Raw genomic sequence first — 26,411 nt, 5'->3', positions numbered from 1 at the left:
AATTCTTACCTGAGTAAGCACAGCTCTCCTGGCGTGAAGTATGTCAGCATTTAGGTGAAAGGAGATTTTGTCTGTGAGACCTGGTATTGTCAGATATGTGTGTGATCTGACAAAAACATGTGGAAAGCAAATGCACCAAGCAGCCCAGACATATGTCTCTAAGGATGTTTGTTTCAGATATGCCTGTTTTTCAGAGCTATAAGGCCAGAATTCTAATTTATAATATTATATCTGTAGCACATATTCTTATAAAGTCCAGATGTGACTTTACCAAGTGAAAGAAAGAGACAGGGTAACTATGGCCTCTTCCTGCTGTTAGCATTGGCCATTTCTTCATAAACCCTTAATTCCCTGACACTGATGTGACTGGACAAGTTTCCCAGCCAGACTGGGTCTGCTGCTCCTAAACTGACAGAAATCTTCAGATATTACTGGTGAAAAATAATCTGAGCTTTATAGATGGATGTAACAGGACTTTAGTCTAGCGATCTACCCTTTTGTGTTTTTTCAGCTGTAAAAACTATTTGTAAATGTTGATCAATGAATAGCTGTAGCACAGTGATACTAAATTCAACTTACATTTCATTCAGTTGTAAGATTTTTATTAACTAGACAAGGAACTGGGTCAGACTACAAATCTTCCATAAAATCATGTGTTACAGTAACTAACTGTTACTGATTTGCTGTGTGTACTCCAAGAAAAACCATGAATTCCAGGCATGTTGACGAATCACTCTTTCAACTCTGTGCCCTCTGAGCATACTATTTTGGACTCTTTCTTCACTTTCTTCATAAAGTGTGTTTCTAATAAAAAAATATTGTTACAGTTTGGCAGAGAAAAGTGGATGATGGAGGCATGTACAGTTCAAGGAAAGTCTTTTTGCTAACCATCAATTCCTATTTTTGCCTAACATTGAAAGAATGTGTATAACAAAACTTTAGTCCCTAAATTCTTTATTTTTGATTTTAGACTGCTAATGATTTTTTTTCTGTATTCTACCTTGAACACAAAAATTTTAACAATTGTTTTGCAAAGAACAGCGCCACAAAGAAAACCTTGTTTCAAATCTTCTCAAGTAAGAGCTCAGATGCCCCATGGTCAAGGACTTTTTTCAACACAATGTATCTCAGCACTAGAAAAAAAATTACTCAATGGGAGATAAATTCTGATCTAATTAAAAGAGCTGGTGAAGTAAAAAAACAAAACCACATTCCTTATTCAATAGAAAAACTATCCTGAGAGGCTTCAGATTAGGGCTCTTAACAGGGTCCCTGACAGCTGTTACCTCTTACACAACAAATCCAAAAAGTATGAGCAGGCAACAGCTGGAGCTTGGACTCTGCCTTTTTCTACAGTGTATTGGATGCCAAAAATGGGAGCAGATACTGGTCCTGAGGTTCTTGAGTGCTAATTTCTGAGCTGGCACTATTCCTGATCGCTGTAGTAGCACAGATTCTTGTCATGCATGAGTTGTGTAGTCTGTCAGGCCACTTAACCTGTGCAGCTCTGTTCTAGCCCTCACTCAGGCTGTGCTCCCATTTAGGCAAATGTGAGCTTTGGGAATTCACATGATGGAAGCTGTAATGACTCTGATGCAGTAAAGCATATTCAGTGCATATTTAGCTGTACATGTGTTAGATTCACCCTCATTAGGAAAAGTGTTATTCATAAGGTGAAATCTGAACTCATTTGAGTGCTCTACTGTACAAAGGCTGATATTCCTAAGACACCTTCTAACCTTACTGCTTGAAAGTACTGCAGGATTCTAAAATGCAATGGCAGACCTACAATATACTGAGGTATTAGTTAGACACCCATTTCACAGCATTTTAGGTTTGAGAATGCTTTATTACAGTCTTCATTGTAAGAAAATATTTTGACTGCATTCAGATCAGAAGAGTTTAATTAAATCTGAATTTAATGGGCTTCTCTGGAATATGAAACTTACCCCAAAAAGGGAAGGCCAGAGTTTGAAAGGTGGCAGAATGTCAGACAGGTTATGTAAGCCATGCATTTCAAAGCACATGTTAATTTACTACTCTGAAGAGACCAGTTAACACATTCTGTCTATATAGCAAGAAAATAATGATGTTATCTCACTTTTGCTTTGTTTTGAACCTCCAAGTTTAATCACAAAATCGCAGAATAGTCTTGAGTTGGAAGAGACCCGCAAGTCCAACCTAAAGTGAATGGCCTGTGCAGGGATCTAAGCTGCAACCTTGGTGTTATTAGCACCATGCTCTAACCCACTAATAAAATAAAAAGAAGGTAACTAAGTCAGGATTTTTCCTGGTCATTGCATTGAATAAATTATTTGGATTAAAGATTTATGTTCATTTCTTTATTTTGGATCAGTATTCTCAAACAGCAGTGTAAACTGGAGGAGACTCTTGGCCAGCATAACATGAATGTCACTTGAAAACTACTCATTTTGTTGCAGAGGATGAGATGACAATGAGATGTGTTCAGTTGATGTCAGTGAGATACCCACAGCATAGCTAGGAACTGCATGTGGAACTCTTGTATGCCCACACCTAGTATGGTAGAACATTACTGAAAAGTGCAATTTCTTCATGGTTGTAGGCAGGTTTCAGAAATGGTCTGAACAAAATTCTCACTGTCTTGGTAGATTTTATAACTCCTGAGTACAGTACAAGAAGGCAGTCCTTGTCAATGGCTTTTCTCTTTGCCAAGCTGCTATATGCTGATCCTCTATGACTGATCACGCTGATCCTCCCTAACACCTCTCCATGGCTCCACAACTTCAGGAGTGGAGCTATGAGATGTCCTACAGAGCTATGGAATTACTTCCTGCAACTGTACAAAGTAAGAGTGAGAATGAAATTTTGTGCCAAGTACTTTTAGATTATGTCATCATATTCTTTTGTGTGTGTTATAAGCCAATGCCTTAATGCTTGTTGGAATAAAAACAGTCGTGACCTAACAAGCTTAACAGTCACTTCAGGGACACAGATCCTAGCTTTACTGGGCCTGGACTACTCATTCAGCAGAAAGTTTGCCTGTGTATTGAACTTAGAACAGACAAAATCAATGACACTCCCTTATCTTCTCCTGTACAAGTTTTACATGGGGTTTTCTTCCCATTTAGAAATTTAGCACACACTAATTTAGAGTATGAACAAATTAAGGAGTCAAATTCACTAAGAGTAAAAAAAGTAAAAAAAAAAAAAGCTAAAAAAAAAGAAGGGTTGCTCTAAAGGCTGTTTTGCACACATTTCTATAGATAGGATGCAATTGATACAGCTGGTTTTAGAATGAAATCAATAGGAAACTCTCCATAGAACCTAAGGCAGTGTGTCACCCCAAATACTTAAAAGCTGTTTGTCAGAGTACTTGTTTTCCTTGGTTTTGCTTCTGTCAAACTGAATTGAAGGGATCCAGGTAACAAAATAGTGTAAAGAAATGGAATCTGCAAAGTAAGTTGAAAGCACAAGGTACTTGTGAAAAGAAGAGGATTTGCAAGCTGCCCTTGAGGCTGAATTTTTCCATTTCCTAGTGAACATCCTGGTAGAAGTCATTTGGTCTATGTCAAATATTCCAAGATAGCACAACTGATATCCCTTGGTACTGACTAGAAAAAAAAATCTCTAAGGTAAAAGAGTAATCCAGCTTCTAAGATCACTCAAAATTATGTTTATTTGTCCAAAACTGCTACCTTATACCTGCATATTAGTAACACAAATTTTTAGAGAGTATGTTCCCTCTTGGACTGCACCAACTTGTTTCTCATCCTCTAAGCATCCACAGGATGGTGTACAGCTTCAATTTTATTAAGTTTCCTAGGCTGAATTGGATTCAGTGGCCTGAGCTCTGATTTAATGCTATAGGCCCAGTTCTTATTCATAATAAAAATCTTTACAATATTGTTTTAGAGACACATGGAATTAGAAAATCAATAAACTGAACCACTTGAGCAGAGTGTATCAGCTATGAATACATGCTCAAAAGTGTTACATAAAGCTGGTCATTTCCAGTGGAGAGGCTATAACCTTCTTAGGGTCTCTTGGTCATCAGAGACATGTAAAAGGGACTAAGTATAAATGAATCTTTGTGTTCTGATCTCTACTTCTTCATTTCCAGTACTATGTCATCCAATTACCCTTCGTCCTGCTGTGTGACTAGAATTTTTTTGTCATGAACCATTTTTAAAGTCTCCAATGACAAAAAAGAGAGAAAGAAAAGTTTCCTTCAAAGTCAAGAAGAATAAGATTGATGTCTTTTGTTCATGAATCAAACAGTTTAAATTAAAAGATCCAAAGTCCTCATGACTCTAATTAATTTCACTTTGGAGATGGGATTTCAGTATTTAACTTTCCGCAGTTATAATGAAAACTTGCCTGCATATTTAATGGTTCCTTCTCCTTTTCCTTTTTTCCTTTTCTTCGCCTTTCATCATAATATTTTTGTTATTGGAATCACAAATACAGAAAACACTTCAAAACCAGCCAGCTGAGACAGCAAGCAGTAAAATAACTTAATGTTGCAAAGATGTAAGCTTATGCTGAAACGTATGCATGAATAGTCCCATGTGTAAAGTTAATTGCCCAGATTAGCACATAATGATGATGCAGCACCATAGTACAAATAAACACAAGTTACATGGACAAAGACTGAATTTTTCATTTTAAAAAGTAGTGATTAGAACTTTATATTTCCTCCTTGTCTTTATTTGAAGGGGTGCTCCTCCTGAGCAGTGATTAACTCTGGCTGAGGTCTTGCTTAGCTCCTCACCTCTCTGTAGCCTGCTGATTAGAAAGCAGCACCCAGGGCACTTCCTCTCCTGCTGTTGGACTTTAGCGTTATGTGTCTGTTTTATTAACTATTGCATGAAGTGATCTCCATCTGGGGCACACTTTTCACAAGGTCTCTTTCCCTCCATCTTTCTGGCAGCTTATTATGACTGAAGTGGAAATGTTACATAAAACAAGCTGTTTATGGAAATCTTATTTCTGTCACATGAGCTCTATTCTGATGTGACAGGCTCTCTATCTGGCTGCAAGCATTAAATGTATTAATTATATCTGTCATTATGCAATTCCTCTCTTATCACAACTGGATTTCATAGACCTGGTAAAATATACTCTGAGCAGTAAAATCATTGCACCTTACCACACTTCAGCGTTTATAACAATCTGACATAATAAGGATACTGTCATTGCAGAAACACCTTCCTACACCCATGTGGGTACTTGAAAATCTGTGCTTTCTCCATCCTCCTACATAAATATAGTAGCTTAGGAACTTTTATGCTGTGCCTTGATTTTTAATGATAAGAGATGTCAGGTACCATTTAAAACATAACAGATGAAAAGGGGCAATTCAGCTTTAACTATAACAGACCTTTCCTTTAGATGTAGACAGTCAACTGTTCTGTGAAGTGAGAAAAGTGTGAAAAAATAGGAAACAGATAAAGTTTTAAACTAGAAAGCATTAAGATCTTGTGTTAGGATCTTACTCTTACTCTTGGATACCTAAAAAGCATAAACACCATAAGGTGACAGACTTTGATGCCAGACTAACTCCGCTCACCACAAATAAGTACGGAAGATCTTTACAAATGAGAAGTAAATTCTGGCCTGCAATGGTGTATCCAGTCTTCTCAAGTGTATATAATACCTGTTCTCAAACCAGAGGACAGGTTGTGATGTCCAAAGAAAAATACTCAGCCAGGACCTTGCTAATCTTATGCTCTTGCTACCAAATTGCACCATGAAACACTGGACAAGTCTAGACTGCCATTCTGGATTCTGACATCTGAGTGTAGGATTTATATACAGGTAAAGAATTGCAGATTTTTTTGATTAAAGATTCCATATAAGAATAAAAAAATAGCATGTATATAGGGGGAATTATTAAATCCTGCAGGATGCCAATATTTTTGAATCCTGGTATAGATTTGGGAGATGTAATTGTCTATGTAGTTCTTTTGCCATCCTCTTAAGGAAAATATCTAAATGTTGGTGATCCATATTTAGGAAAGCCAAGGTGCTAGATTGAGTGTCTGTGTTGTGCAACACATCTGGATTGAAGAACTGTAGTCAGAGTGGCAAAGCGTTCTCTGATTCTCAGGCACAGTAATAAAGATTGTTACTAAGCAATCCAGCATGGCTCAAGTAGCCCTGAATCTCTTGTTCTGTTTTGATGTATTGCTTATTTGTTTTGGGACGGATACGGTTCAGGCCATTGTGAGTGACAGGAACAGCTACAGAAATCGCCTGTTTTGGCACTAGGGTTTTGCAGAAGACCAGAGTTTTGCAGCGGTGAGACACAGCATACTCCAGCCCTTTAACTAATACAAGAGGAAGACGGGCTTCCTCCTGAATTTTGACAGCAGCACCTGGGAAGAGAGAGGAGGGAGGCCTGCGGACCCCGCACTCGGAGAAGGGTGACCTCTCAGGGGTGCGCCTGCGGCAGCGCGGCGGGACGGCGGAGGTGTGCGAGCGGCGAGCGCCGGGGGAGGACCGGCAAGGTGCCGTGCTTGTGGCCCTGGGGCGGGGCTGCCGTGCGCCTTGCCCGAGCATTGGGTCTGCATTCATACATAAGTATAGCCGGGCTGGGCTCGCCACGTTCCTCTACCCCCCGCCCCCCAGCCCTGGAAGAGAAGGGGGAGAGAAACAAGAAGCGGGGGAAAAATCCCGGTGAGGTCATTGCAATGAGAGCGCAGGAGGCGAGCGGACAAGGTCGACTTTCCCGGCGGAGGCGCAGCCCTTAGGAGCGCGGAGCCGCGCACCCACCGCCGGCCCGGCACCTTGGAGAGCTCCGCCGCGCCGGGGCCGCGCTCGGGGCCGCGCTCGGGGCCGCCCCGCCGTGCCTCGGTAGCGCCCGCCGGCCGCGGATGCGCCGCTCCGCCCCGGCTGCCGGCGAAGGAAGAAAAGTTTGGGGGCGACTTAGGGCCGCGGGAGCGCCCGAGGAGGAGGAGGAGGATGCGCGGTTTCCCCGGCTGATCGGGAAGGAAGGATGACCGAGGGAGGATGTGCACCAGCAGCCAGATCATCGGGAGCCTCCTGGTGCTCTCCGTGCTGGAGATAGGGTTAGGGGTGTCCAGCGTGGCCGTGGGGGCGGTCAGTTTCAGCCTGGTCCTCACAGAGCATAAACCTCAGCTGGGAGACTCTTCTCCGGTATGGAGCGGGGTGTGTGTACGTTAGCCATTTCACTCTCTCTTTAACTCTTTATGGTGATGATCAGACCGTGCGAAGGCATCCCCTTTTCCCTTCCCTTCCCTTCCCTCCCGCGAGTGCATGCTGCCCGACGGCGCCGGGTCCATTTCCGATGTGCTTGGGGTACGGTGTGCAGAGTGGTGGGCGAGGGGGAGGCACGGCGGGGACAGGTGTGTGTGTGTGTGTCGGGCGGGGGGAAACCTCTTCTTTCGCGCTCCTTTCCGTTTTTCAGTCCTGCTGAGAGCAATTGAACTTTCTCTGAACCCCCTCTCACACCTGGGAAAGCCCGATGTTTCGCGTGAAACCCGGGCCGTAGCTTAGGGTTTTTAAATTGATTGTGAGTTTTTCTTTTGAAAAAGAACAGCCCTGTCTATGATGAGGAGACTGTCAAAAGGTGCTTTAAATAATGTCAAGGGTATGCTAGCTAAGTCCTGAGCTTTTGGAGGAAAAATAGGAAGAGGCATTGGGAAGGAAAAGGAGAAAGATGTTCTTGTGTACTGGGTGCCCTGAGCTTCCTGTAAAATGTACCAAAAAAACCCCCAAAAAAACAGTAATGGGTTAATAGAAGTAGCATGTTCATATCACAGAGCATTTCTCACTTCTCAAAAATGTTTATTTTTCTTATTTGAGATATGCATGTTTCTAGGAAGAATTTTACTCCAAATGGTTATTTATATTTATGAAACAAAGAACGGAAAATGTTGAATGTTCAGTCTAAACATGAGTGGGCATTTTTGAAGTCCAAAGCTGGTTTTGGCCAGCTTGTATTGTACAGCAGTATTTCTAAAAGGATTATTTGCTTTGCTTCAGATAACATGATAAATGTAAACCACTCTTGATTATTCACCAGCATAACCTCCTCTAATTTATATATTCATTCATTCAAAGTGCTGCATGTTATATTCCCACTGTCAATAATTACTAATTCTTGACAAAAGTGATACATATTTTTGGCAGTATATAAACACATATTTAATTCTGCACTGCAGAACAGGTAGGTGAGAAATGGAAATGAAGACTAGATCAGACAGGAAATGATATTACCAGGCCAACAGGTAATGATGATATCAAAATCACTTCAAAAAGGGAGGTTTCCAATCATTGTAAATTAAGAAAAAAATTGCTGAAAACTATGTGTCTATCTGATGATTTAATGGCAAAGGTCAGTTTCCTGGGTTTCAGTGAGGTCAAAGAGCTTTGATCAGTCAGTGAGATCAGTACTTTATGCAGTGATTGCATTTTGTGACAATGCTATCACAGCTGATATCATTTCATGACGATGCACATTTCCTGCATAACTGCCTCATTCATTTTATGCTGCTACTGCAGAGTTTGTACTAGGCATAGATTAAGATTCTATTAGATTGGATGTTGGCTTCCAAGGACATTATAATCGTAGTAAAAGACAGATAAAATGTAAAAGAGTGTGAGCATGAAGAAAAAACAAACCGAAACTGAGTGGTATAACAGGTGGTTGCATCAGCAGTCTGGCTGATTTAGAACTGTTCATAGGTGGAGTTTTAGAGAGGAATAAGACAGAGGAGAGTGAAGGGGTTTTGCAGATGTTTATAGGAAATTATTCTCATGTGTGACTGCAGAGGCATGGAAGGTAAACCAAAGGGACTTGTTTGCAAATGTAACAAGTGGGCAAAAGATGCTGACAACCAGAGCCAGCAGAGGCTGACATCCAGTGCTGGGAACTGAGCAAAAACTGCAGGCTGGAGAGCCAGAGAGAGGCCTCAAAGAAAATGCAAAGTGGAAGCAAGAAGCTTATGCTTCATGTAGAAGAGGAAATGAGAAAATCAAAGTGATGTGCAGCGTGGGGTGACATGTTTCTAAAGGCTGACTTACTTTTCCTTGAATTAAAGATCTGTGGTCTAAATTGTCACCATTATACCTCTCTCTACTACTCCAGCAGTTCAAACTGTTAGGTTGCATTCTTCTAACTAAGGGACTAGCAGGTGAAGAAAGGGGCCAGAGATTTACTGTTTCCCAGGGAGATTTACTGTTCTCTCTATAGCTTAGGGCCATGAGTAACTAGTTTCAAATTTAAACTCAAATTTAATTGGACAAAGGTTTTTTTGGACAACCTTCAGGACTGTCCTGCTGCAGAAGTGGCATAAGCCTCCTTTCTGCTCACTGTAGCTTACACTGATCTTGTTTGCCTGTCTTAAAGGATGTCACGCATAAAATATGTTATTTTTTTCCAATTCACATTCTTGAATCAGGGTTTTCCTTTGAGAAGTGAACACTAAGGGAAAGAAGGGGACATTAAAGAAAAATTAATTCTTTGACATGTTAAAATACAAAACACTTAAGTTGAACAGTGTCATTCCTCCAGTTGCAATTTACTTGGAAATGCACAGAAAACCTTTGACCCTGTTCTATCCCTTTATGTGGGTGGAACTCAGCAGAGACCCAAGTTCATAAGGAAGTAGATGAAGATAGCATCACCATGGAAACCTTAACCTGAATTCCTAAAATTTGGGCATCTTAAAAATCATGCACATTCTATCTTCTATACTTGCCTCCCTATGATACTTTGCACTTGACAAACGTTAGCTTTTCTATTAAAAGAGTAGTTCTTATTGTTCACTGCCTTCATTCAGACAGATGATTTACTAACACACTTCATTTTAACCATGTGAATTCCATCCATAGCATTATGGATACAAGTAAAATTAAGCACGGGCTGAAGTACCCTGATCATTGCATGCCCTGCACAATGTATAAGCAAGCCAGGGAAAGTAGAGTACACCAGAATGAAGAAATTGAAAGCATAGGTAATGCCTGCATCAAAAAACACATAAAAATGGGAAAAAAATAAGTCTCAAATCTGTTGTTCTCATTTGAGTTGAATTGGATTAAGATAGGACCAGTTGTTTAAAAAGTAGCCATAAGAAAACAACTGAAGGTGTGACTATCTTCTCAAATTGTCTGGAGCATGTGGAGACAACTATCCAGTTTACATCATCACCAATCTGTTCTTTTTAAAATAAGCCATGGCTGCTAAATTGCAAAAAAAATGCTAAAACCAAAACCAAACCCACAAAAACAGTTCCAAATACCCTAAAGCGCACATGTTGTTGATTTCTGAATTTTATTTCTGTTTGTTATGTTTGTACTAGGATAAACTATTCCACAGGCTGTAATCAGTGTCTCCCAGATTTCTTTGTTTCCCAGAAACTGAGAGATATTTCTGAAATCCACCATTCCAATTCAGTTATATGACATACTATAGAATAATTCAACCAATGAGAACGCTGAACCACTAACAATAACGTAGTAAGAATGACAGCATCCATAGCAAAGGCTTTTGCACAAACAACAAAAGTCAGAAGACAATCAACCAAAAAGTATTCACAGTTTTTTTTTTTTTATTTTTTTTTTTTATGGTGACATACTTCTCTATCTATATTTAGAACGTAGTGGTTTCATCACTATCACTATGAGTAGTGAATAGATAGTCACACACACACACATACATGTGTATGGCTCTAATCCTCATTTATTCTGCAGTGGTGAATAAATCCTTGCTGTAAATGAGTCTCCCTCACAGAGAGAAAGAATGGGAGATGAAAGCCACATCTTTAGACAAATATGCCATCTATCTTCATATGCGAGAGAGATACCCGATGATTCACTTATGGCTATGCCCCCAAGAGTAATCATTTCCTCCCTTATAAAGCAAATATCTGAATGTATTTGAGAGATATGCACTTTCTGTAGTGGTCTGTTTGCCTGTCTGTAGATAGAGGCAGAATTATTGTCTCCATGATCTGTGATTTTATCACAATGGAAGTCTGCCTGCCCATTAAAAATCTGCATTTGGCTACAGAAATTCGTTCCAAGTTGGCACTTGAAATATTAGATTTAAATTACTTTATTTTTTTTTATCCAATATTTGAAGGAAAATATAAAGCATCAGGCTGGATGGACTTTCCCAGAGCAAGAAAAACTTTTTAGACTGTTAAATTAGACTGTTGGTGGCCTAAAATTTTAAACCACTAAATTTTACATCTAGATTTAACTGTTGCCAAGTTTAGTTTGGAAAGAACAGTCAAACTATTTTTTTTTTTTTCAAAAACAGCACTAAAAAAATTACATTATTGTTTAGCATGCAACAAAATGCAGATGTGATCCTACTTTATTTTAACATATGCATTGCATTTTCATCAAACTGACCATATTTCTGTCTGGCTCCCGCTCGTGATGAAATGAATCACAGGACTTTCAGTGAGCTCAGTAGAAGCTGGAAAGAGTCCTGTACCTAGAGAGGGGAAGGACGTACCAAGGGTGGAAGCTACTTGCCTTGCATGGAGCCAGGACAATTCACTGTATTCAGCTGAGGTCTTTCAGTAGGTTTAGTTTATTATTTGGAGACTTCAGAGGCACAAACCAAGCTGGAAGATGGTCCATCTAGTTCCTGGGTTGTATTTACAGGATCTGTTGAATTATAGACTGACTTAAGCATATGCTTAAATGTTTTACTACAATGAGACTTTAATTTACCTGCAAGGAATAATCTTTCATTTTTTAATTTTTTAAGTAAGCACACTCTAAACCAAATACTTGATACAAAACAAACAAAAAGCATTAAATTTATTTGTTATTTTGATAGGCTCTAAACAAACAAAAAGTAAACATTATTATTTTGTACTGAGAATTGTGTTTTTTAGAGATGGAGGTTTTTTGAATCACTGACATCAGGTAAACTTTCAGATTCAGAAACACACTTTTAATTTCCTTGATTGTTTCTAAAAACCATTTCCCATTTTTAAAGCATCTCTGTAGGTCTATAACCAGATGAGTGGAAACACTAATCATAGGGACTGGGATGGAATTTAAACTGCTTGCATATGGCTTGAATCAGTGAGAAGTGTAGCAGAACCTGATCTGATAAGAGGCAATAGCACACTGCCAGATGAGGTATTGGCTCAGATTAGACACGATTTAACACTTTGCCTCAGTAATAATAGAGCCTCCCCTCTCAGCATTTGATGGGACACAGGGTTGGGTTTTGGCACTGCTGTTGCTTCTGGTTCTGTTTCTGGATGCCTTTCAGCCAGCTAGACATTCCTGTCCCCACAGTCACGTGCATGGGACAGGAACATCATTAGATGTTTCTATCTCCCTTTTTCAAGAGATTATTGTGTTTCTCTGTGGAGGTAACAAGCAAACCTCATACCTAGGCTTGATCTTCTTGCTTACTGTAATTTTTATTTAGTTTGATGTCTTTGTGTTCATGAGTAGAATCTGTGCCCTTTATGTTTGTGCTAAGAAAATTGAATCCTTATTCTGAAATACTGCTTTGAATAAGAGTTACAATTACAGATTTCTGCGCAGTTCATCCATTAGGGATTACAGCTTTTTTCTCATTTGGATGGAGTTGAAACAACATTTTTAAATAGAATCTTTCTTCCTTTACATTACTAATTTCAAATTCCTGGTTATTGTCCTGGAAGTCACATGCCTATGCAGCTTCATTACCTGACAAGGGTAGATAAAGTGAAGCTGTTAGTTCTGTCTTGACGGTTTAGTCTTCCAAGTAGAGTGTCATTTGAATAGGTATGATACACTTGTGTTTTCACGGTGTTATATTCCATTTTGGAATAATTTCCATTCCTCTGTTTCATCAGATACATATGGGTGACCCATAGAGGTCACCATGCAGTGTATACAATTCAGCTGTCTTTTTTGTCATGAACAATGACTAGGGATCAAACTGTCCTTATATTCAACAGGTTTGCTCTACTATTTTGTTCAGCTGTGTCCAGGAAATTTTTCTATGTGCAGTTTTCATTTTTTTCAAGGGAATTACACTCACCATTGCTTTTGCCTTTTCAAAACATAAGACAGAACGGTTTCTTAGCTTCAAGATGTAAAATAAAAAAAGCTCCTTTTCTTCTGCATGGTGGAAAGAAACAAATCTTTGGCTTCCTGCAGATTAACTAAAACTGGATTTTTTTTCAGAATACCAGGGACAAAGTACACATTTTCCAGAATGAAATGAAAGAAGCCAAGCCTTTTGTTCCAGAAAATATGAAATAGGGAAGGATCCAAACCACAGAACTTGAATATAATTTGAGATTTTAGCCTTCTTACCAAAATTTATGTGGTTTTGGATCTGAGGTTTTGTTTCAAGGTAATATTCAATATAAAGTAAATTAAAGCACTCTCAAAATAAACATTTCCCTTTTCTGGGAGGTCTTTGAGGTTCTTTTCCAAAGTTCAACAGACAAAAAGAGACATTTTCCAATATGCATATGGAACATTATCAGGTACAGCTTCAGTGGAAATGCCAAAAACTCCACTGACAAGCAGACACTATTGCATCACTTTGCAATCACACTGGTGCTTTCATAGTGATTCTGACTTTGGTGCGTCCGTGGTGAATCATCACTGAAACTGCGATTGAGGCACTCAGTCTCTAAGTAGCTTTTTTGCTTTGTAGTATCTTTCTTTGGATTTTTTCATTCACTCAAGAAGGGTTGTGCCCCTGTGTATTGCTTGATGATACATTCTCATAAATTCAAAGAATCACAGAATCATACTATAAGGATTAGAAGGGACCTTAAAGATCATCTATCTAGTCCAAACTGTCCCTGCCATAGGCAGGAACACCTTTTACTAGACCAGGTTGCTTAAGGCCTTTTATAACCTAGCCTTGAACATTGCCAGGGTCTGTTCATCCACAGCCTCTCTGGGCAAGCTGTTCCAATGCCTCATCACCCTCCCAGTAAGGAATCTCTTCCTGAGATCTATTCTGAATTTCCCCTCTTCCAGACACCTCTTTACTCCTTGTCCCGTAACTACAGTTCCTGATGAAGAGTCCCTCTCCAGCTTCCTAGATATTGGAAGGTTACTACAAGGTCTCCTTGCAAACCCAATGATCTCCCTTCAGGCTCAGAATATTCTGTCAATCTGTGAATCTCTGAACCTTCTCTTCCTCCAGGCTGAACAGCCCAGACTTTCTCCACCTACCTTCTTAGAGGAGGTGCTCCTGCCCTCTTACCAATTTCCTGGCCCTTCTCTGGACTTGAGCCAAGTCTTGACTTTTCTTCTAGTCTTGACACAAATCATGTATGTATAGCAGGTATGAATAAGTCTGGAACCAAAAGTAACCCTATAATCAATAGGGTATGAGTGTAATTTGTGATCTATGTAGGTTTTTAAGTGAGCCTTTCAGTCTTTTAGCATTTTATTTTTATTTTTTTTTTATTATGATTAATAATTAAAATGTAAGTCCAACAATGAGACATCCCTCTCTGGCTTCCAGGGCATTTTGTAGAGCTTATTAACTTAGTTTATCCTTAATGAAATGTTTTAGCCTTATTCTCTGCATGAGCTGTGAACACTTCAACAACTGAGCATTCTTTACAAGAAACTTATCTTCAGTGATATATTCCGTTTCCACTCCTGATTTGTTGTATTTTCAGTATAAGTCTGTTTGTCTAACTTACCTCAGGTAAGTTAGGTTACATAGTTAGGAAATACATGGTTAGAAAAAATATAACTACATTTAAAGAGTCCATCAGATTGGTTGGTAAAAATTGATTAAGGATAATCAGTTGTCAAGTAGAAAAGTGCAAGTCCTCACCATGACAGTATTAGTTAGTCAAGGGTAAACTATAGTCCAGAGTAGCTCAGCAGTTACAAAACAAGTTTTATTGTTATGACATATTGACATGAAGTCTTTCAGGATAGCCAAGAATTGAGAGTGTCAAGACAACAGAGCTCCTGATGGCTGTATTCCAGTTGGCAATATTATAAAATAGAAGATTCTAAGTAAACAACACTTTCAATCTGATTTTTACTGCATCCTTTTTCTGGCACAAAGAGCTAGTGTAGTTTCTCCCATCCACTTTTCACTTATGCTGATCACAACACTGAGATATCAAAAATTTTACAGGAAATTCCTATAGCACTACCACTTAAAAAAAGAAGAAAATAAATAATAGAAAAAAAGTCATAAGTCTCTGTGCCATCAAAAAGCAGAGAACAGAGTGAATCACATAATATCCCACTGAAATCCTAACCTTTCTAGGTGCCGCCACATTGAAAAGCTTAGCTAAAGAAACTTTACATAGGCAGTGTTCCTGAGACATGGGTATTACTAAAACTCTATTCATACAGCAGGTTCCCACTGTTTCCAGTGAATCAGCCTTAGAAGAGAGTGGTAAACTTGGCTCATAAGTTTCAAAGCTTTGCATGAGGTATAATTGCCTGACCCTGTGGCTCAAAGTCATCCACTGGTTTTAATTGCAAAATGCTAGCTGACATAAATAAGTATCCATACTGGGTTTTGGGCAAATCTTTTCTCTATGAATGCAATACACTGTCATCTTAAAAAACCCCTCAGCCTAAATAACAATAATGCTTTGCTACTGCCTGAATGCTTTTCTTCCAAGGTTTTTAACATATTCAGGCACTTGAGTGCATTCAGTTTCACAACTTGTTTATCTCATAGCCATACGGATTATAAAACTTCGGCATGACCTCAAGATCAAACTGAACAGTGTGGAGGAAGCGTGAATATCCAATTCCTCTGAGTTAGAATACACAGAACTCTTTTAGTTCTTTAACTATGGAACATGTTATTCCTTGCCTATATGTACAAATACTGTAGATGTAGAGAGAGAAAATACATAAAGTGTATACATGATACAACACAATATTATCATTAAATTGTAGAATTTCTCATGTAGTAAGGGACCATAAAGATCATCAACCCCATGCTCCTTTCAGGACTACCTAACGCTAAATCAATCATATAACTAATAGTAGCACCCAGAGTGCTCCTTAACCTCTGACAGACCTGGTGCTATGTGACCTCTTTTCTGAGGAGCCCATTCCAGTGACTGAGCACCCTCTCAGTTAAGAACCTTCCTCTGATTAAACTTCATTCCATTTCTTGTACCCTATCATTGATCATCAGAGATCAGCACCTCTTCCTCTGCTGCCTGCCTTGAGAAAGGTGTAGACTATGTAAAGTCTATGCAGAGTCTATGTAGAACCCTCCAGCCTTTTCTTCTTCAATCTGATCAAACCAAGTGACCTCAGCTGCTCCTCATAAGTCTTGCCCTTGAGGCCTTTCACCATCTTGGTCATCCTCCTCTGGGTACACTCTAATAGTTTGATGCTTTCCTGACACTGTGGCTTCCAACTCAGCACACAGTGCTCAAGAGTGAGCTGCACCAGAGCAGAATAGAGCAGGACAATCACTTCCCTCAACCAGCTGGTGATGCTGTTCTTGATGTACCCCAGGGCATGGTTGGCCTTTTTTGCTGCCAGGGCACTGCTGACTCACATTCAATTTGTCATCAAGCCAGACACCCAGATCTCTTTCCTGGGGCTGCTTTCCAAACTCTTGACCCCCAATATTTATGTATAATCAGGATTACACTCTCCTAGGTGCAGAATCTGGCACTTGCTCTTGTTAAATTTCATGTGGTTGGTGATTGCTCAGCTCTCAGGTCTATTCACATTTCTCTGTAAGGCCTCTCTGCACTTAACTGAGTCCATGGTATCTCCTAGTTTAGTATCATTACCAACTTCATGTACATTTAATGGCTGCATTCAGATCTTTACTCCAGGTAGTCAGATACTTTAAATGGAACAGTCACCCTTTGTTTTGAGAAACTGGTACTTTAGGGCTCATAGATTAGCTTCATTGACTCAAAGTGGAGCAGAATTAAAGCATTCCTGAAAAAATGGGTGACACTTTCTTTCAGCTTTGAAGGTAAATTATCAAACCCACAATTTTTTAAACTAGTTAAAGAGTTAAAACTATCTATGATGATCTCTTCCAACACTAAATAATTTTCCTATATACAAAAATTTCCTTTCAATCCTTTTCAATCACCACAGAGAGGAAATATATTATTAATCCACTTTATCAAGTCTGACTGAATAGAACTTAATTACAAAGATGTCTTCAACAAATTTAATTTGAGGTTTCTGCATTTTGAGAAATACAAAACACGACATGTGAAAATCTGAAGCATGCCTTCAGTTGAAGGCAATCTGCAATGGCAAGACTGGAAGTGAAACCCCAAAAACTTCACAGAAAGCCTGAGTGAACACTTACGAAGCAGATGTGATGAGCTGAAATCTTCTTTGCCTGTGGGAAGGTTGCAGAGGGGGCATTTCCCCTGGTGATTTGTTTTGGTTTTTTGTTATTCCAGTCAGTGGGTTCTAGCAGCAGTTCCCAGTTGTGTGTTCTGGTATGTCCTGAGCCATTCAATACCATGGTCCACATGACCCAGCCCTCTCCATCATCAGATTGGTACTAAATTCACATCCATGCTTAGTGTAAAGGTAAATATCTACATTCTTTATGGGGAACTGTTTTCATGAGTCTAAGAGTAAATAGATACCTCAGGGTTTATATTTAGCTATACACATGAACTACTTTAGTTAGAGGGATATAAACTATGAGTTAAAGCAACTCCTCAACTGAAATAGTGATGCTGCAATATTTTAGAGTGCATAAGAAGTACCTGCAATATATTACACAGACCTTGAATGCTGTATAGAAACTCTTAGGTTTTTGGTTTGTTTGGGTTTTTTTAATTTCTTATGTAACAGCAAGATCTTTTATGTGATTTAGTTCTAAATCAGAGTCAAGCAGAGCCTTTTGCTAGAAATACTATCTCAATGCAAAAATGGTGTGGAAAAATAGTGTTTTCAAACTGTAAAATTACTTCCCAATGGGGGAGTAGGGTTAGTTTTATTGAAAATAAGTAGCATAGATTTCTTAATAAAGGAGTTTATGAGGTATCAAGGAAATCTTTTGACAGTATTGCTAACACCTGGAGGAGGCCTTATGTAGAAGAACCCTACTGTAGCTCCTACTCCCCTGGGGACTATTCATTGTTTTCCTTGTTAAACTTTTCTGTAGGAGGAAAAAGACATCAGAGGACATCACTGGTCTTTGTCAGAGGTCACTTTTAAGCATTATCATCTATTTTTATTAGCTGGTAGGCACTTTTCTAGTTTTGGTATTTTTTTTCCTGATGCTTGATGCTACAATTAGCAGATCAGTTTGTGTGAGAGAATGACATTAAAAAAAAAGTACAGATACTTTCACGCTCTCTCTTGCGAACTGGGCTATCAAGAGTCTGAAACAGATCTTTCTGCATGCCCAGAGTAGTGACACCAACAGATGTACTCATATTTACACCTGCACCCACGGACATGACTGAATTATATTCTCGCCCAGAGTTCCACTGTCTTGAAGACAACGGTCCATATGTGATCCTTCAGTGGTTCAGATGGTAGGATCAGGGCATTAAGTCCCTATGCTATGCTTAGAAGTAAATGATTTGGATCACTGACTTGTACCTTGCTAAACTTTTCTGAGAGAAAAACATTAAAAAGGCATTTTTATGCTTGCAACACTGGGGATTTTTTTTCCAACTTGTTTATCTAAGCAGCTTAAAATTCAGATTTGCTTTCTTTTCTCATGAGTTATCATGGTCACTTGAACTTCTCATTCCAGTTTTTTATCCAATAAGAGTGTTTATGGTTGAGTTACAACCTCCTGAAACATAAGGTTTGTGACAAAAATACTGCCAGCTGTAACCAATGCCAAAGCTGTGGTCAGCACCACAGCAACACAGAGGGATTTGAACTTCATACCTCAAATGATGAAATAATTGTTTGGTTTCTTGTTTTTTTGCAGTTCCTGCTTTGCGGCGTATGTGGAATACTGTGCGCCAAAAAAAAATCTGGACTTGTTGTAAGTTTCTCTTCTGCATCCATAACACATATGTATCTAATCTATTATCTAATTTGAACTCTTTACTGGGGGTTTCCTGCATCTGAGGGTTTTTGATAAACAATTAGAAAAATTACAAGTCTGCAATCTAAAAAAAGCAATCAACATTTTGGAATAGTCATAAAAAACAAGGTCATGCTATTTAAGCCATACATCCCTATTTACCTGGATAAACTTTGATTGGAAGTCACTTGACGTAGATTTATGTCAAGTCAATAAATGTTTCTCAGTAATATCACTGGACTGTATCTTCTCTCCTTCAAAAACCAACACTGGGTTGCCATCTCAGTAAGGCTGCTGACCAAGCTAGTTTCTAGATATCATAGCTGTTTAAGTGTTTAGTTTGTTTAGCAATCTGAAACACGTGTATGTAGGTTTTAAAGGGATGTCTCTTCAGGTACAGTCATTTTCTCACTGCAGCAAAATGATGTTGTTGCTCAACAAGTCACAGCAGAACTATGTTAAAGACATGATCTTACTGTAAGTGATAATGCCAGTCCTAATTTTCTGTCAGCTTGATTATTCTGCCACATGCAGATGGAAGTCACATAAAACAAGCATAAGTGTGATGAGAATCAAAAGTTCTCTCCAATTATTTTTTTATATCAATGACTTACCCTAAACTCTGTTAAAATGGCAGTCACATTTCTTAAAACATGTGTACCATAGCCAGTTTCTAAAAGCCATCTGTTCCAGAGGTCTCATGGAATAGTCACTTTCCAGTGGACTGCAATATACATCCTCAATGTCATATTACTGATGAAATCCTCTTCCCAATTGTGTATAGAAGTAGTCTGTAAGGCTCCTTAAATTTTTGCTACCACAGTAGATAAGTACATATACAAAGCCATATCGAGAAACATTAAAGGCCCATCTAGATCATCATCCAACAGGTCAGCAGTGTCAAGGGAAGTGAATAATACAATCATTTGTCTCCATAATAAGGTCTTTTGCTCCTGAATCATTGGAGATTAATGCACATCCTGAAACAGTAACATCTTTGCGATTAAAAGCAATAGGAGGTGCTTTAAAATGTCTCATTGATTGCAGCCTGTTTCACAGCTTTCTGAAATTCCCAGGAACATTTTAGTCAAGTTAAAATCAACCAAACCAACTAATCAACCATACAGTCACCAAACTGACCTTCTGTAAAGAAGCATCACAGATTTCTTTGTTGTTTCTTTTGCTTCTTTGACCTGCACATTCACCTTGAACACTTTCAAAGACCCCCAAAAAAGCTTCAGAAATCCTCCAAGCTGCTAACTGACTGAATAAATTATTTTTGAGGAGGAGGCAAAGGCAGAATGCACACAAAGCAAGAGAGATTCACTACAAATACATGAGGCATTCACTCCTGAGGCAGGGTGATAAACTGCACAATAGAAAATTACAACACATTCTGTCATGTTACTGCTTTGCATGAACAGCTGGAAATCAGTTTTGTGTTCTAGCAGTCCTTCCACTGAATAGGTTTTAACTTTATCTCATTTTACCCAACTTTTTTATACATGCAACATCAATCTTAACTCTTGTATACCAGAAAGTAATATATTCCCTTGGAGCAATGTGGGAGTTAAGAGTTAAAAACAAGTGTCTGTGCAGTGTTTTGCAGCCAATGATGCTATCAAAGAATTTAACTATAGTTATCATATTTTATATGCATTAATCCATCTCTGAAAAATGTTACTGTGACATAACCTCTCTTGTCTCTCCTGACAGATGATACTTTTTTCTGCCTGTTGCATCTGTGGACTAATAGGAGGAATCTTAAATTTTCAATTTCTTCGTGCCCTGACAAAGAAGTCATCTGCTCTCTATTCTTTGCATCTTGCCTCCATGTCTCTTGCATGCATTGGAATTGGTGGTTGCACCCTTTCTTCATGGCTCACTTGTCGGCTAGCCAGCTATGAACAAAGGCGAATGTTCTCAGAAAGGGAACATTCATTGCATCACTCCCATGAAATGGCAGAAAAAGTGAGTTGTGTGTCCTCCCTTATTTGTTCTGCTTCTCCTGAAATGTTACTGTATGTGTTAATGTTTATAATTGGCAAGACATGCATTCAGTTTTCAGTTTTATATGAGAAAGAGCTTCTGGAAAATGAAATGCTGCCATTCTGTGTAAGCTTTATTATGTTGCATTATATGGAGCTATTTTTAGGTACTGTATATTTGCAGTACATCCATTTCAATGAAGTACATCCATTTTCAACATAATTCCATTGTATAGCTATTCAGGGGCTTAGCTGCTAAATATAGCACTTCCTAAATAATTGGAAGCCTTATTAATATGAATTGTCATGTATTGTACTGTGAAAAAAGCACAGAAAGCTTTCTGTAACCACATCATTGCATGCTTCCAGGATTTAATCAATTTCTTCCTCTCCCAAGTACTCAGCTTATAAATTAGGTTATTTAAACATAAAAGCCACAGTTCACAAATGTAGGTGACTTAACCTAAGTATTTAAGGGCATATTTAGATGCCCAAATGAAACCGGTCTCATTTGCAGCACTGGGAATTTACTTCCTTTCTGTATTAACAGGAAGCCTGTTAAAAGAAGGTGCATAGGAACATAATTAGGTGCTGAAACTAAAGCTCCCAAAGCTGAGCCCATAGGACCAAAACAATTAATGGAATGGAATTCTTAAAATTACCTCCTTGACTTAACAGATATGAATAATATTTGAGTAGTTAAATGTTCACTGTAACCCTGTGTTTTGCATTTGGACTCAGTATCTATTCAATGCCTTTCATTTGAGAAATTAGCAGAAAAAAGAACAGAAGTCAAGTGGACTGCCCACCTAAACCTCCACATGCAAGTTTGCATTACTGTTAAGTTCAACAATCTGTTGTCTACTGAAACCTCTGAAGAGCAGAGTAAGGATTAGTTCACTCAGATTGTAGAATTGTTTTCAGATTCCCTGAAAAAACATGATATAGCAGTTAAAAACAACTCATCACTATTCTTTGGTTTCTTAACTGAGATGAGACTCCAAGTAGAATTATAAACTGAATTAATCTTAGATGAAGTTTGAGATGTGTTCTGAAAAGAGGATGTTTGAAACATATTAAAAAGATGATGTTTTAAACAGGTTTTAAAAAGTTAAATAGTAGCAGTTACAGCATAAAGCAGGGTGATAAAATCAACAGATGAGATACATTTCTCCATCTCATTTTAAAATGAAGAATTCTTATGAGCTATTAGGCAAGTATGATGGTCTTGCTGATGAAAGGCTAGATATTGACTTTCAGAGAAACTCTTGCCTCAACAAGGACAAAGATGGGAAAAAAAGGAGAGGGAAAGGAAGAAACAGCTTGGAAAGAAAAAAACCTTTCAAAATAAAAACAAAGCCGCCAACCCTATCAATTTGGGGTGAGGATGACCATGTGTAACAGTTGTTCACTGCCTACCTTCCTGGCCTGTTGAGCTACTGAGGTTTTTGCCATGTAGCAGCAAGGACTTGCCAGGTGTCCACTTATCTTGGGTGAAGGGCCATGGTGTACGTGCAAAGCAACCCAATTGCACACACTCAGCAGATCTGGGTTGTGCCCCCCTGATGGCAGACTTTGGTGTGTCTGCTGTGGAGCCAAGTATGCATGTACACATGGCCTGGCTTGGGACTTCTTAGACCCATACACTGCCTGCTGATGGCAGGCTTGAGTACACTAGCTCATGGCATGCCACTAAAAGACAACAAAATCTAGCTAAAAACTTATATTAAATTAGACCCTAATTTAGAAAATAGCTAAGTGTTTTATATATAAGACTATATTGTATATTTATACTGATATACAGTAATGTAGACATGTACTGCATGTGCATTTGTTTGTGCTATATTTATTGTATAATTGTTATATTTATATTAGAGATTGAGGGGTATTGAAATAACCGACCTGCCCAGCTGTCCGGTGATTCCCCCGACACCAGAGTTACCTCCAAGGTACGCTGAACACTAGGGAGCGACCATGTTGTTATGTCACTTCAGGAAGGGCCACCTCTACGAGGAAGTCATAGTTTCAGCTAATCAAAGTTGGCTGATGCTGTGATGTCACTCTGAGGCAGGAATGGTGCTTCCAGGTAGTGACATAACTCTACGTGGTGAACGCTGCAATCTGGAAGTAAGTTGAGTATTTAAAATGTTCACCCTAGTTACAGGCATCCAAATACTCTTATTTGGATGTAGCCACCATTGATTCACTCTGCTTCTAATCTGTGTGCTCCTTCATTCCCTGAATTCAACAACTTTTTTTAAAAAAATTTTTTTAAGTAGAAATATTGGGGAAAATAAATGGGTTTTGATATTTTCTGAAACTATGGTGATATTCTAATAGCTGATGTCTGTAGACAATTCAAGTGATGAAGCTGACAAAAGGAAGCTCATGAGTAACCTTCTGACAGATCATTAATATCAAAATATGGGTGACTGATAGTTACTATTAAATGGCTTTGGTATTCTTGGTCTCTTCCCCAGCTGACAGATATCTTTTGTGTAGATCCAACAAAGGCTTTGGGCACCCACAAATAAGCAAATAATAGTGCCAGACAACTCCCAAACTGGGATCCGTAGTCTAGTGTTAGCTATGCACATTCCTCTTCAGTATATGAGGAGAATAAGGCCAAATACCAAATATCAAATACAATACCAAAATATCCAACACCATCATCTGCAAATGGAGACCTGAGTGGTAGAAAATACTCAAAATTAGTTTCAAACCTGATTTTCTCTGAAGCTTATGCTTGATTCAGGAGTATTAATTGGTAATGCTACTTGGTTTGATGAGCTTAAGCTTGCATTATAGGGAAGACTAGAACATCCCTTTTTTCAAAAACTGTGAAGGGAACAATTAAGTCCTGTGATTTGCTTTAAAATGTAGCTGGTAAAACCTAAGGAAGGAGGCATCAGTGCTTTTTAGCTTTATGTTACTCTGAGTTCTGGTCTCTTCTTGCCAAATGCTGTGGATTCAAAGAAGAGAGAGACAGAGTAAGATAGTAATAAAGACCAGGTCATATAATTTTCTTCTCTTTACCACAAATCTCAGGTACTATGCCATAGAGTTGGGCTCTTTCTGTCTTTTTCTCTCTCTGTCTAGCCCAATGAATGTTGCTTCACTTTTTTTACAGAAGCTTCCACAGAGAGGGGACAAACAAATCCCTTATTCCACATTTTCTCCAAGTGTAGCTAGGAGGAAGAAGAGGTGAATTTAATCTTTCCACGCAGAGAAGAGCCTCTGGTCATCATGCAGCTATTTTAGAATGATTCTGACACTGGCACCTCCACTTCATCTACCTGAATTTTAGAAATACTCCAAGCTGCATATTTACCTGTACCCATTCCTCTTGCCATAGCTGAATGTTCTCTGTCATTGGACATAAGTAGCAGATCACTTATTTCTTCATCCAGTTTCAATCTGGTATTAAATAAGCCTGGGATTGCTCAGAATAAGGTAATTCCAACCATAAACTCAATGTGGTTTTGCAGCCTTGAAGATCAGGGAACTGTTTAATTAATGTCGCCATCTCTATGCTTAGACAGCTGCTAAGGGGGTATTGTTTGGATTTCAATTTGAGAATTAGAAAATCTATCTCTGAACAAATCTTGGTTTAGGTGCTTTAGGATTCTGACTCATGAGCCGGTCAGCTTGCTCTGGGATGACTCACCTGCCACTGGAGAAGCAATCCCCAAACTGCTAAAAGTTGTAAACTGGTATATGAAGGGAAAACTAAAATCAGTCCCATCCCAAGGGAAAACAAGCAGTTAAAACCCTTAGATCCTGTTTGGATCTAGATCTACTTCCCAAATGTCTATTTCAGCAAGCATTGAATGGCATCTGTTTGTAGCATGTCAGCACAGATAGAGATTTGAATGGAAACAGAGACTTAAGTGCCATTTCGTTCTTTTGTAGCTCAGCACACAAGCTTGAGTTGGTGCAATTTCAAAGGAAAACAGACTTGTACAGATGCCATCAATGCTGTATATGTGGTCTAAGTGTAATGTCCACCTCAATCACTATCAATGAGTCTATCAGCTTTCAAATGTACCTAATTTCTATAGGAAAAAAATGTTGGTTTTTTTGTTGGTTTTTTTTTTTAATAATGAGGTTTATCAAGCTAAATAAAAATTTAAAGTCTTTCTGAATGTTTGAAATTCAGACTTTGTTCAAATTTCATCACAACCTTAGATAACTGAATTTTGAAAACCTTACAATAATTCTAATTTTAAGTAATGTTTTCTATTCTTTTTCTAGGAAATGACAGACAACCTAAGCAATGGTGGCCCACATCTGATTTATAATGGAAGTGTATATTAAGAAATTTTTAAAAGTTCCATGGAAGGAAGTGGTTTTAGAATTTTCTTCAGGAAAAAAAATAGACTCCAAGAAATTAAGAAAATGAAACTATCTTAGCTTTTTATGGCTCAAATGTCACAACTGCAGACCAGCACAGTTGCGATTCCCTTTCAGAACCATGTTCAAAATTTGTCTCCTAAACATTTTGCGGATATACAATATTTATTCACTTCCTGGCTACTCTCAGTTTTTTGTCTGAATAATCTTTCTGAATTGTGATAGTATTTGAAATAGACTTTGCAAGACTCTTATTCTCATGAAGACTCAAAAATCAGAAAAGAAAATAAACTGAACTGCATTTAGCCCACTCAAAGGAGAAGGCAGAGGAAGAATGGCTCAGGAGAATATTTTTCTCCTCTCCACTTAGCAGCATCTGGTGTAATATGATGGCTTCAGATCATGGCATGGTACAGCAACACATCTGCACAGTCACCCTCCTCACATTTTGAATGTATCCTGCCTCAGTTTTCCCAGTAGATCATATCAAAAGAGAGTGCAAAATCTCCAAATCTTCCAAAAAGCTCCCATTTCACATCCAGAGTGTAAATGAACAGTTTGCTGAAAACACCACCGATGTCTTTGTTTTGAAAGACAGAATGCTCTAAGAATGCCATAAATCAAAACCTCAATAATGCCTTGTTGTAAAGAAATTGTAAATATTTCCAATTTGTGAATGAAGTATATTTCGTAATTTGTTCATAAAAGATGACAAATAAAATGCAATCTAAACCAGAGATTTTAGAGAGATTTTTTGGGTTTTTTTCTTGTTAGAAAGATCTTGCAAAGCTGAACTGTCATGCTTGCAACTTAGTACAATATATTGAAACGTTTCTAGAAGAGTGAAGCAAGCTCAGAAAGGAGAAAAATGAAGGCTGAACAGTCATGGTCAAGGTCAGAAGTTACTGGCAATTCTCCACACCAACAATAACGTTTGGGGTATGTTAAAGCAGCAGGTATGCAGCTTTAACTGACCCCAAAATTTATTGCCATACCTAGTGGTTTGTACAGCCATGAAAAATGGAAGAGATCATCTGTTACAGAACATTTACAGCATAATATTAATATAAAATATTCATATCAAATCACTCATATGTTACACAGTG

General features: G+C 38.6%; 1 protein-coding gene across 5 annotated transcripts; it reads left to right on the top strand.

Annotated features, from left to right (window-relative positions):
• The first annotated feature begins 6,512 nt into the window (after positions 1 to 6,512).
• TMEM196 (transmembrane protein 196) lies at positions 6,513 to 26,042 on the top strand. 5 transcript variants are annotated; one of them, XM_015620051.3, is made up of 5 exons: positions 6,513 to 7,158; positions 18,866 to 18,922; positions 20,681 to 20,935; positions 22,828 to 22,901; positions 25,207 to 26,042. In XM_015620051.3, exons 1-5 carry the CDS (start codon positions 6,994 to 6,996, stop codon positions 25,211 to 25,213), a joined length of 558 nt encoding a protein of 185 aa, XP_015475537.1. In that variant the 5' UTR covers positions 6,513 to 6,993; the 3' UTR covers positions 25,214 to 26,042. The 5 variants fall into 5 exon arrangements, with proteins under 5 accessions (XP_015475537.1, XP_015475540.1, XP_015475541.1 ...); XM_015620052.3 differs by having other exon boundaries at positions 6,811 to 7,152; XM_015620053.3 differs by having other exon boundaries at positions 6,812 to 7,140.
• Positions 26,043 to 26,411: the final 369 nt, after the last annotated feature.

This window comes from Parus major, chromosome 2, assembly GCF_001522545.3.
Source record: "Parus major isolate Abel chromosome 2, Parus_major1.1, whole genome shotgun sequence".
Taxonomy (NCBI): domain Eukaryota; kingdom Metazoa; phylum Chordata; class Aves; order Passeriformes; family Paridae; genus Parus; species Parus major.
The sequence above is the reverse complement of the archived record's forward strand: the minus strand, read 5'-3'. Positions and strand labels throughout refer to the sequence as shown.